This window comes from Sodiomyces alkalinus (genome assembly GCF_003711515.1).
Source record: "Sodiomyces alkalinus F11 unplaced genomic scaffold SODALscaffold_1, whole genome shotgun sequence".
Classification (NCBI taxonomy): domain Eukaryota; kingdom Fungi; phylum Ascomycota; class Sordariomycetes; order Glomerellales; family Plectosphaerellaceae; genus Sodiomyces; species Sodiomyces alkalinus.
The window spans coordinates 7,501,454-7,512,000 of record NW_021167079.1 but is presented as its reverse complement, the minus strand read 5'-3'; the positions used below and the strand labels follow the sequence as shown (position 1 = coordinate 7,512,000).

Here is a 10,547-nt window from a genome sequence, read left to right as displayed (position 1 = left end):
CCTGATGCAGATGTGTTCATGTCCACCATGTCCACAACGGTCGTAATAGCTGAGGCTCACGGCTGCCTATGTATTCACGTCCACAATCGCAGGCGGTCTTTGGTAACCGGGGTACCAGTGGTTATCCACGTAACTATCTGCGATTAGGTGGAAGCTGATACCCAGATTGTGGATTTTGAGCTTCATCCAGCCAACGTCTTCGTCGGTATAGCCATCAATAGGCGGCAGCGGTTCATCTCCGAGTATTGCCAGCCTTTCTTCTTCGGTCTCAGGAGCCCCCTCAGGCTCCCACGCAGAATTAATGAAATTAACGTGACCCATATTCCACCAATCGCTGGGGTCACTGTCATACACAATGCTCCGCAAACTGTCCTCATCAATCTGAAGGAAGAAGATATGGCGGGAGTTATCTCGGAGGCTGGGGACCAGACGTAAAACACTTCGTGGTTCTGCGTCTGGCGAATCTTGGACCGATTCGGGGATCGGCATACCCGGATGGCTTTGTTCCTCTTTCTTGAAAGCCTCGCGGGCCCGCCCATTTGCGGAAGCGTTTCCGAAGTTCTGGTCGTGAGATGCTCTCCAGGGTTTCCTTGTCGTCCATAAAGACGCAGTCAAGGGAACTGGCCAAATCCGGCGCTCTTAATGCCTCTATGTCAGATGCCGAGACCTCTTGAATGGTCTCTTTGACTCGCTTCCAACCCTGGTCGTCGCCGTACGTGGTGCGATATACGACGAAGCCCCATTTCCCGCCTTCGCCGAGACGTTCTCGGAGTTGAGCCTATCGGCGTCGGAGGGCCTGGGGCTATGTAAGGATACCGACGTTGTGAATGACCGGGAAGCCGTCGGAGGGGGAAGGAGATTGAGACGCGAAAGAGGTTCCTGTCGATTATCATAAGCCACTCGCGCGAAGCATTGCCATAATGGGCGATATGCCCATCGCGTTGCTTGTATGGCGTGATATAGGTGGCGAGTGTGTCGCCAGGGTGAGTTTCAACGAAAAAGAAAGCAAAATTGTCCGGGAAGTCAAGGGCGATATATTAGTATAAATACCCTCCGCCAACAGTAATCAAGGAGGGTGGTGTTAGTGGTGGCAGGGGTTTTTAAGGGGTTGCTTATCAGGCATATAAGGTTGGATAGTAAGCACGTAAAACCCACTATTTAATGATCCATGCTACATACCTCCTACGGTGAAAGAGACAAAAAAAGGGGGGAAGGACAAAAACATACAACACCGGGTATTCGCTGGTCGTCACCGACCCAACTACTAATCCAGCCCTCACTGGCTTATCTAGGGGAGAGCGGACGGGATCCCGAGTTTTCCAGTGGGTATGGTCGTATGTGCTCTATGTTATGGTAGAGGATCTAATATACTCTGTGCGAAGAAAAAAAAGAAAAAAAAAAGAAAGATGGACAAAAAAACAACCGTCTCTTGCGTTAGATGCACGGGCTCTGGCAGTTCGGATATGTTCGGATATCAAGTCAAGCCTCCTCCCAGAGGGCCACAGAGATGGTGCAATGTGATCAAAGTCGTGCGTACTAATTACCAAACAACATACACGATCAAAGACCTCAATGCTTTGAATACACACAGGTCGGGATAGACGAATGACGGGAGTCACAGCGAAATTCTTCCATGCTGCGTCTCCAACTGCTTCACAACGACATCTCGAAGATCATCCAGCGAGTCGACCAAGGTGAGACCATACCGGGCACAGACAATCTCAACGTTGCCCCTCTTCCAGAAGGCCGCGGGACAACACACGACGACCAGCTTCCCCGAGTGAGCGGCCAGGCCCAGCTCGAGGAGGCTGACGGGGGCCTTGGTGTCCGGGTGGAAATAAAAGACGACCAGGCCTGCGTGGTGCTGCATGTCGAGCTCCCAGGTGGTCTGTTCGACGAAGCGCTGGTCGGAGACGTCCTCTCGCCAGGTGTCGTCCCAGTCTGGACGAAAGGGGTTCAGAATTACGATGGGAAGGGAGAGAGAGGCCAGGGCATCGGAGAGGGTGGAGCGCCAGTCTTGCTGATCGGGGTCGGTGGTGCTGGTGGTTCCTGCGAGGAAAATGGTCTTGTGGTCTGGGGGGAGAGGAGGTCGGGCTGGGGCTAAGACGACTAATGACATGTCGGTAGTTGTAGAGAATTATTGAGGATTTGATATAATTGAATTATGAGCACGTATGATGTAGATTTGTTTGGATGCCGAGTGTTGTAATTAAGTGATGGATAATATTAAATGACGAATGATTTCATGGGACACTTCGCTGGATTATGAGAAGGTCATGTCGAAATGCGAGAGGTCTATGAAGTAGGATTGTCGGTCAATCAAACTTCATCACAACTTGGAGCTGAAAACGCCCCATGTCTTGGAAGACACGTCACTGGCTAGAGTTGGGCATTGACTCTGCTCTGGAAGCGCTACCGGGACACAGCCTAGGCTGCACGACCTGCGAGGTCCCGTTCGCTCCAGAACAGGCCACGGGGCCTGGTCCTTCCTTTGTTGCGGTGAGGGTAGGGTGAGGTGAGGGCTGGGACAAGTCTCAGTCTTTCGCTCTCAACCATCGGACTGCTGCAGGTCTTCCCGGAGCAAAGGGGAGATGAGACGTGTCGTGACTGGTTGCCTCGATTGTCTCATCGCTTCGAGACCAGCTGCAGTCGAACAGCGGACGGTGGACATGACGAGAAATGGCGAAATTGCACAGTGGGATGATAAGTGATAAGAGGCCAGGGCCGACGTCGGACTAAACGAGAAGATATGAAATGAGAAAGCAATCGATCATAGTTGTGGACAGGAACATACAAGGGACAGACAACTGCAGGCCTCAGGGTCAGCCTGCGTGACCTGGGGTCTTTTATGTCCTTATAGGTCTTGGCCATGCGGCTTTCCGAACTTCTTGTTTCGGTCTGGATCCTATCTGTTGTGACCGATGATTGATGGATGATGTGTTTTAAAGGAATGTCGATCCCTATTCGTCTGCCGTCTTCTGTCTTTTGCATTCTGCCATTTGTGCTCTGTGCTCGTCCGCCCAGTCTATTTTCCTATTTCCTTTGCTTTTCTTCCTCTTCCCTTTTTTTGTTCTTGTCCAGAAATCGGTCCTTTCGTCCTGAACCCCAACAGTACGGAGTAGCGGCATGACAATCGACCGAGAAGAGCAGGGCATAGTCATCCGGCCTACATCATCCCGGACAAAACAATGGGGAATTGACGACGATGCGGTCTATCAACATACGAGTCCTCATGAGGTGGAGAGCGAGGTGGTGGTGGTAGGGAGTCCTCCGAAGACAGTACGCGTGACAAAAAACGGCGCTGGCAAATGGATACGAGTCGAAGAAGACGTAGATGGCAATTGTCGGGGGTGCAAAGAGATTCGAGAGAAGGAGAGAAACGGGGAATATAGGTATGAAAATGCCTATAAGACTGGTAAGTTGGTTTCATGTTGTTGTTTGTGTTGTCGCTTTGTTCGCCCCCCTCCCCCTCCCCGTCTCCCTGTCCGCTGTGGCGGTTCCTACTATAGGCGGTTTAGGGGCCGTCGATAGCGCCATGTGGCCCTGCCCGTCCGCTAGTCACGACTATCCACCCCTATCCACACCCCTGGAGCTTCGGCCTACCTTACTCCGTACAGTGGGGTCACTGGGAACCAATCACGCCAACGGTGCATTCCGTCATTTACGCCAAACCGACTTGGTCTTGGACCCCAGATTTCCAACTATCTTTATTACCTGGGGAGAGAGTCATGTTAATTACCAAAGATCCTCTTCTCTCTTGCTACCAATTTTCCTTCGGGCTTTTCTTTTTTCTTTTTCCTTTCTTTTCTTTTAATTTTGACTTGTCTAGTTTCCCTACTCCCCCATTGAAGCGTCATGCCGTGAAGAATCAGCTGCGCTGACCATCATCTTCTCCCCCCCTTCCCCGAAGGTATCAGCGCGAAATTGGTTCGTCTCGACGATAGCTACCAGAAGAATAGCTCCAGCGACCACGGCTCCGACTCGGACCCCGGGTCTGAATTCGACAAAGACAGAGACAGAGACAAGGAGGACAGTGACGACTGTTACGGCGACGACGACGACGACGACGACGACGACGACATGCCTTCCACTCTCACGGCTTCCGACCTCTCCGACACAGAGGACTGCCCTTGCCCTCAGACCACCCCCAACCTGGTCCACAACCTGAGGCACGACAGCTCCGTCCTCTGCCTTGCCGTCTGCCACCAAACCGAGTCCGTCTATGCAGGCACGCACGATGGCGAGATCGTGGTCTGGTCCCTCGCCACCTTTCAACAAGTCGGCAAGGTGCAAGCCCACAAACGCAGCGTCCTCAGCCTCTTCCTCACCTCGGACGGCTCCATGCTCTTCTCCAGCGCCGGCGACCCCATCATCAACGCCTGGTGCCCTTCCTCCCTGACCCGGCTCTACGAGATCTACAGCACTTACGACGTCGGCGACGTCTTTTCTGTTGCGTACAGCAGCCAGCACGACACCCTCTACATCGGCGCGCAGAACACCTCCATCCAGTGGGTGAACCTCCAAGACCCCAGGAACCGCACCGTCCACGACTCGTCGACCCATCCCGACCGGAGGAACCACCGTTTCTTCGACTCCCGGGCCGTCGGCGGCACCTCTACCCCACGCCGTAACGACGAACGATGGACCCTGATCCCGCGCGCCGAAAAAGTCGTCGAGATACCCGCTGGTGCCATCCAGATGTTCGCCCACTACGGCTACGTCTATACCATGCTCATAGCCAAGGGATCTACAGTTCTGGTTGACGATGACGAAGAAGTGCTCATCTCCGGGGGAGGCGACGGTACCATCAAGCTCTGGAGGCTTGGCGGTAGCGGTACCGGTAATAATAACAACGAAGGGGAGGACGAGGGTGGCCGGGATGGTGGCTCGGACGATCGAGAACCCGGGCTGGACGAACTGATGGTCCTCGGCACCGACGACGCCGAGTCTGTCATGTCCCTGGCCATCGATGGCTCGTTCCTGTACGCCGGCAAGCTCCGCGGCATCATCGAGTTGTGGGATCTCGACACCCGGTCCAAGCTGCGCGTGATCAAGAGCCACAAGGGCGACGTTATGAGTTTGCAGATGGGCTGGGGGTATTTGTTCAGCGCTGCTTGTACTGGGACGGCTAGTGTAAGGATTTCTTTTTCATCTTTCCCTTTTCTTTTTTTCCCTTTTTTCCTGCCTCTCCTAATCGCCCCATCCATCACAGAAACACAGCACCGTCCACTACGGCGAATACCAAACCGCCCAGGCCGAACACGTCAGCCAGAAATACCAGTGCCTGGCCCGCTGGAAAGCACACCAGGGCAAGATCCTCTCCTCCATCGCCACCACCTACAACGGAAGGCAATACTACATCACCGCCGCCAACGACAAGGACGTCTCCATCTGGCGCATCGACAGCCCATCGGCCGCCCAGCAAGGGGAAGCCGAAGAGACGGAGGACGTCATGGTCACGGCCCTGCAGGAGTTCGTATCCTTCAAGACCGTCTCGTCGCGGCCCGAGTTCGCCGAAGACTGCCACCGCGGCGCCACCTTCCTCGGCTCCCTCTTCAAGCGGCTGGGGGGCCAGGTCGACATGCTGGGCACCTCCAGCAGCCCGTACAACCCCGTGGTGCTGGCGCGGTTCAGCGGCACGCTGCAACAGCAACAACAACAACAACAACAACAACAACAACAACGACAACCCGCGAAGCGCAAGAAGAGGATTTTGTTCTACGGGCACTACGACGTCGTCCCGGCGGACCAGAGGAAAGGCAGCAAGTGGGCCACCGACCCGTTCCAGATGAAGGGCGTCAACGGGTACCTGTACGGGCGCGGGGTGAGCGACAACAAGGGCCCCATCATGGCAGCGCTGTTCGCGGTGACGGACCTGGTGCAGGCCAAGGGACTGGACAACGACGTGGTGTTCCTGATCGAGGGCGAGGAGGAGTCGGCGTCGCGCGGGTTCAAGGAGACGGTGCGGCGCCACAAGGACCTGATCGGCGAGGTCGACTACATCCTCCTGGCAAACAGCTACTGGCTGGATGATGAGGTACCCTGCCTGACCTACGGCCTGCGCGGCGTGCTACACGCCACCGTGTGCGTCGAGTCGCCGCGCCCTGACCTCCACTCGGGCGTCGACGGGTCGCACATGAACGACGAGCCGCTGTCGGACCTCACATCAGTACTATCAAAACTGAAAGGCTCGGGAAACCGGGTGCTGATCCCGGGGTTCTACGACAACATCTTCCCGGCCACGGAAGAAGAAGAGGTCCGATACGACGAGATTGCGCGGCTCCTGATGAGGCGGAGGGGCGAGAAGGGCCCCGTGGAGAAGGTCAAGCAGGCGCTGATGGCGCGGTGGCGCGAGCCCAACTTGACCATCCACCGGTATAAGGTGTCCGGGCCAGAGGGGAGCCTGGTGAGCAGCCACGCCAGCGCGCACATCAGCCTACGTCTGGTGCCGGGGCAGGAGGTCAACGAGGTGGTGACGCAGCTGGCCTCGTACCTAGAGTCCGAGTTTGACAAGCTCGAGTCGGACAACACCATGACGATCCAGATCGACAACAAGGCGGAACCGTGGCTGGGGAATCCGCAGAACGAGATTTTCCGGACGCTCGAGGAGGCGGTGATGAAGGCGTGGGCTCCTGTGTTTCAAGGACGAGAGGGAGAAGCTGGGAAGACCACGACTGACGAGGTCCCCAGGAGACCGTTGTACATCCGCGAGGGAGGGTCGATCCCGGCCATCCGGTTCCTGGAGAAGGAGTTTGGAGCACCGGCTGCCCATTTACCCTGCGGACAGGCCAGTGATTCGGCCCATTTGGATAACGAAAGGTTGCGGGTGTTGAACTTGATGAAGAGCCGGGAGATTTTTGCTACCGTGTTTGCGCAGTTGTAACGGCATAGTCTGGGAAGCAAGCGGTAACATTGGTTTGGCCGGTGATGAACAAAAGGAAATGCTTGTAAATATAGATACCCATTACGTGGAATAGGAGATATTTTTCTCTTTACTCGTCGTATGATTGATGTTGATGATCTCTTGGAGTCCAGGGAATGAGTCCTTCCGTACTGTTATACGATGCAAGTCTTGGTACGAGGGTACACCCGTAGGAACTCCGGCATCGGCGTTTTGTTATCTTATCTTCTGCTCTTATCGTTATCAGCCTTATCAGGCTTATCGACTACCTTGGGGCGAGAGCAGCGGATTCGCGATGCTCCCAGCCTCCCACCATGTCGTCTCGCATATAGTGTCAAATGTTGTTCTCGCTCTAGATCATTAACCAGTCAGAGTTTCTTTTCTTTCGCCCGTCATTACAGAAGATGGAATATAAACCCCAAGCAGCGCCAGGGCCCAGAATCAAACCGCGCCTCATCATCCATGGCGGCGCAGGAAACATCACGCCCGCCAATCTCCCTCCCGCACAATATCGTCAATATCGCGCCTCTCTCCTCTCCATCGTGTGTCTCGTCCTCCGCTCTTCTTTCAGATTTCTCTTTCGTGTCTCTTCATATCACCTTACTAACCGTCTTCATCTGACTTCCCCCGAACTAGGTGTGTAAAGCAAATGCCTACATGACAACACCCATACAACCCGACTCGCAGTCTCCCCGCTCCTCGTCCAACATCCAACCACAGCCACCACGCCTCCCCTCCGCCCTCGAAACAGCAGCCTACGCCGTAACCCTCCTCGAAGACGACCCCCTCTACAATAGCGGCCGCGGCGCCGTCTTCACGCGCGACGGCGTTATCGAGCTCGAAGCCAGCGTCATGGTATCCCGCGGCCGCGCCAAGCGCTGCGTCGGCGTCTCCGGCATCCGGACCGTGCGGAACCCCATCCTCCTCGCCAAGGCGATGCTGGAGCACGGCGACCAAGACCTTCGACCGCACGGGAGTGGCATTGTTGAAGGTGAAGGAGACAAAAGAAACCGAGGGGAAGGAATAGGAGGAGAGCAGCCAACACCACCACCACCGCCACCGCCACCACCGCTAGACATCCCGTCCGCTCAGGGACATACCCACCTCCACGGCGTCGAGTTGACGGCTACCCTGGCCGAGAGGTACGGGCTGGCGCTCGTGGACGATAAATACTTTTTCACGGACCGACGGTGGCAGGAGCATCGGCGCGCTCTGGAACGGGAGAAGGCAGAAGAAGGGGGACGCGGACGAGGGGTGGCGGCTACGTGGAGTGCGGATGAATACCTCCCCCAGGGGACGTGTGGAGCGGTGGCGCTAGACGAAGACGGCGTCGTTTGCGTAGCCACGAGTACCGGCGGCCTGACGAACAAGTTGACGGGGCGGATTGGGGATACCCCCACGGTCGGGGCTGGGTTTTGGGCTGGCGAGTGGGACGACGATGAGCCGATAAAAGAAACAATGTCGGGAAGAGGTGGCGAGATGGGTCGTGATTGGATGCATCACACGTCCCTCGGGGCTGTCGCCTTGGGCGGCGCCTTGCGCTGGTTCCTGGCCGATTGCCTCCCTTCTCCCTGGACCCCCTGGACATCATATGGCCCCGTCCCGTCACCCCAGATCACCTCGACAAGGTCGTTCGGCGCATCCGGCACGGGAAACGGGGACTCGTTCCTGCGCACAGCCGCCGTGAGGAGCGTGGCGGCACGAGCGCAGTGGAAACCCGAACCCAGTGCCCAGGCTTTGACGGCCGTGACGGGTCCCGCGGGCGAACTGCAGCGCAGCGCAGAGGACCGATGGGGGACGACGGGTGAAGGCCAGGGCGGGATGATCGGTATAGAGTCCACGGTACTTCGCGATGCGCACGGCGACATTGTCGGGGCGGCGTCGGAGGTTCTGCAGGATTTCAACTGTGGAGGCATGTTCCGGGCTTGGATTGACGATGATGGCCGGGCCAGGGCAAGGATTTGGAGAGACGGGGAGGTGTCTGAACCTTCGATTCGGCAGCTGGAGGAGGCGGTAGAGGAGGTGACTGACTGGGTTAGCAATAAGTGTGTTTTCGAAACGGGAGCAATATAGAGGAATAGGGGCAACGTAGAGAGTGCGAGAGGTGAGAGACGAGAGACGAAAGACGAGAGACGAGAGCGGAAAATGCACTAGAACGAAGATTTCTATACCACCCATTCGCCTGGCTACGTTAGGAGTTGGGCTAACCGAGAAGACCACCATTTCATCTCCTGTTCTGTCCTCGTACATCAGCAGCCCTCTTGGCGGCTAGAGAGAAAGTGTCTCCGTCGTCGTCGCCTCTTCTTCCGCGTCGGGAACGTCCGTTCCTTCGGTCAGCACTTTTCATGATGCTGCTTGTTATACAATCGCCGTTCCTGCCCATCAATCTATAATACATGGAACGCCCTGCCTGGTATGCAAATGGTAATTGGTTTGGTTGAGAGATTAAATTCGTCGTGTGATACTGAACACAAGAGTCGAGCCGCGCGTGGCAGGGAGACTGGAGAAAAAAAAGTGGACGTAGAGAGCAGACGTAGAGAGGGGTGGGTGAGACTCGGTTATCGGGTCATGTCGTGTCGGGTCGTTTGCAGGTTACGCCTGCCGGTGTCGTCTTGGAAAAGAGTTGTGAATATCAAGGGCATTCATTAGGTTGCATCGGCCATTGTTTAAGCCAGTTGATGTTCTTGTTGAGAAGGAGGTGGTTGAGGGAGCTGCATCACCCAGCGAGTTAGCCCAGGGTTCAATTTCGCAACTTTCGACCAGAAAAAAAGAAAGAAAAAAGAATCAAACGAATGCCAAACTCACCTCCAGCTTGGTGCTTCCCGCAAACATCTTCTGGAACCCGATACCGACACCCTCGATGACACCGAGCAGGATGGCGCAACCAATAGCACCGTTCCGGGCAGCCTTGTAACCACCACGAATGGCGAGCGCACCACCGGTCAAGAAACCCGTGATGATCGAGTTCCACGGGTCCTCCTTCTTCCTGATGCCCTTGACGGCACAGTCAAAGGTGCCGAAGAGACCGCCGAAGACGCCAAAGTTGCCGCCGAGGACGGGGGCGCGCATCTTGATGGCCGTGATGGCGCCGATCCTTCGCTCGCCGTAGGGGGAATTGCGGAATCCCTTGATACCGTGCCATACTGTGCCGCCGATGGCCTAGAAGGGGATACATAGTTAGTTTTTTTTTTCTTTTCTTTTTTTTTTTCTTTTTTTCGCATCAATGGGATATAATCGCAGCAAGCGACAAAGTGCCCATCCCCTGGGGGAGTAGTGCGATGATTGTCGATGATAAGAGTCGAGATGGGATGCCGGGGGAAGTAGAAGAACGTACGCCCATGGCGAAAGCACCGCCAAAGTCATTGAGAATAACCCAAGGGCAGGGGTCTCGGGTGTGATCCATGGCTGGCTGTTGTAGTAAGAGGAGAGCTGAACGATTGGATGGACGAGAAGAGTCGAGACGGGGAAAAAGCGAGGCGAAGAAAAGAAAAAAAAAAAAAACGAACTCGACGGGGGAGGACGCGGGACGCTTAACCAGGCGTGGCGGTGATGTTGATATTAGTGACGGGGATGGAGATGGAGATGGAGATGGAGATGGGAATGAATGACATGGGAGGACATGGACGGCGTCGAGGTGGACGATTGA

General features: G+C 55.7%; 7 protein-coding genes across 7 annotated transcripts; 4 read left to right on the top strand and 3 right to left on the bottom strand.

Moving 5' to 3' along the window:
- Positions 1-66: 66 nt before the first annotated feature.
- On the bottom strand, positions 67-1,000 carry SODALDRAFT_348447 (hypothetical protein; the record flags this gene model as incomplete). Its single annotated transcript, XM_028613371.1, has 2 exons — positions 492-1,000; positions 67-381 (listed from the first exon to the last, which is right to left on the bottom strand). The coding sequence occupies exons 1-2, from the start codon at positions 537-539 to the stop codon at positions 67-69; spliced, it is 363 nt and encodes a 120-aa protein (XP_028471635.1). The 5' UTR covers positions 540-1,000.
- Positions 1,001-1,467: 467 nt separating this feature from the next.
- Positions 1,468-2,167, bottom strand: SODALDRAFT_328034 (hypothetical protein). Its single transcript, XM_028610585.1, has one exon. The coding sequence runs from the start codon at positions 2,117-2,119 to the stop codon at positions 1,616-1,618; it is 504 nt and encodes a 167-aa protein (XP_028471634.1). The 5' UTR covers positions 2,120-2,167; the 3' UTR covers positions 1,468-1,615.
- Positions 2,168-3,163: 996 nt separating this feature from the next.
- Positions 3,164-4,018, top strand: SODALDRAFT_48409 (hypothetical protein). Its single transcript, XM_028615406.1, has one exon. It carries the CDS (start codon positions 3,335-3,337, stop codon positions 3,812-3,814), a length of 480 nt encoding a protein of 159 aa, XP_028471633.1. The 5' UTR covers positions 3,164-3,334; the 3' UTR covers positions 3,815-4,018.
- On the top strand, positions 3,617-6,994 carry SODALDRAFT_342665 (WD domain-containing protein). The gene is made up of 2 exons (XM_028613098.1): positions 3,617-5,133; positions 5,213-6,994. The coding sequence occupies exons 1-2, from the start codon at positions 4,081-4,083 to the stop codon at positions 6,881-6,883; spliced, it is 2,724 nt and encodes a 907-aa protein (XP_028471632.1). The 5' UTR covers positions 3,617-4,080; the 3' UTR covers positions 6,884-6,994.
- Positions 6,995-7,196: 202 nt separating this feature from the next.
- On the top strand, positions 7,197-9,250 carry SODALDRAFT_356049 (N-terminal nucleophile aminohydrolase; the record flags this gene model as incomplete). The annotated part of the gene is made up of 4 exons (XM_028613883.1): positions 7,197-7,232; positions 7,303-7,443; positions 7,538-8,946; positions 9,097-9,250. The coding sequence occupies 4 exons, from the start codon at positions 7,197-7,199 to the stop codon at positions 9,248-9,250; spliced, it is 1,740 nt and encodes a 579-aa protein (XP_028471631.1).
- Positions 9,251-9,567: 317 nt separating this feature from the next.
- SODALDRAFT_266692 (mitochondrial import inner membrane translocase subunit tim-17) lies at positions 9,568-10,304 on the bottom strand (the record flags this gene model as incomplete). The annotated part of the gene is made up of 3 exons (XM_028607502.1): positions 9,568-9,612; positions 9,707-10,060; positions 10,236-10,304. 3 exons carry the CDS (start codon positions 10,302-10,304, stop codon positions 9,568-9,570), a joined length of 468 nt encoding a protein of 155 aa, XP_028471630.1.
- On the top strand, positions 10,211-10,541 carry SODALDRAFT_48219 (hypothetical protein). Its single transcript, XM_028615405.1, has one exon. It carries the CDS (start codon positions 10,303-10,305, stop codon positions 10,507-10,509), a length of 207 nt encoding a protein of 68 aa, XP_028471629.1. The 5' UTR covers positions 10,211-10,302; the 3' UTR covers positions 10,510-10,541.
- The last annotated feature ends 6 nt before the right edge of the window (positions 10,542-10,547 follow it).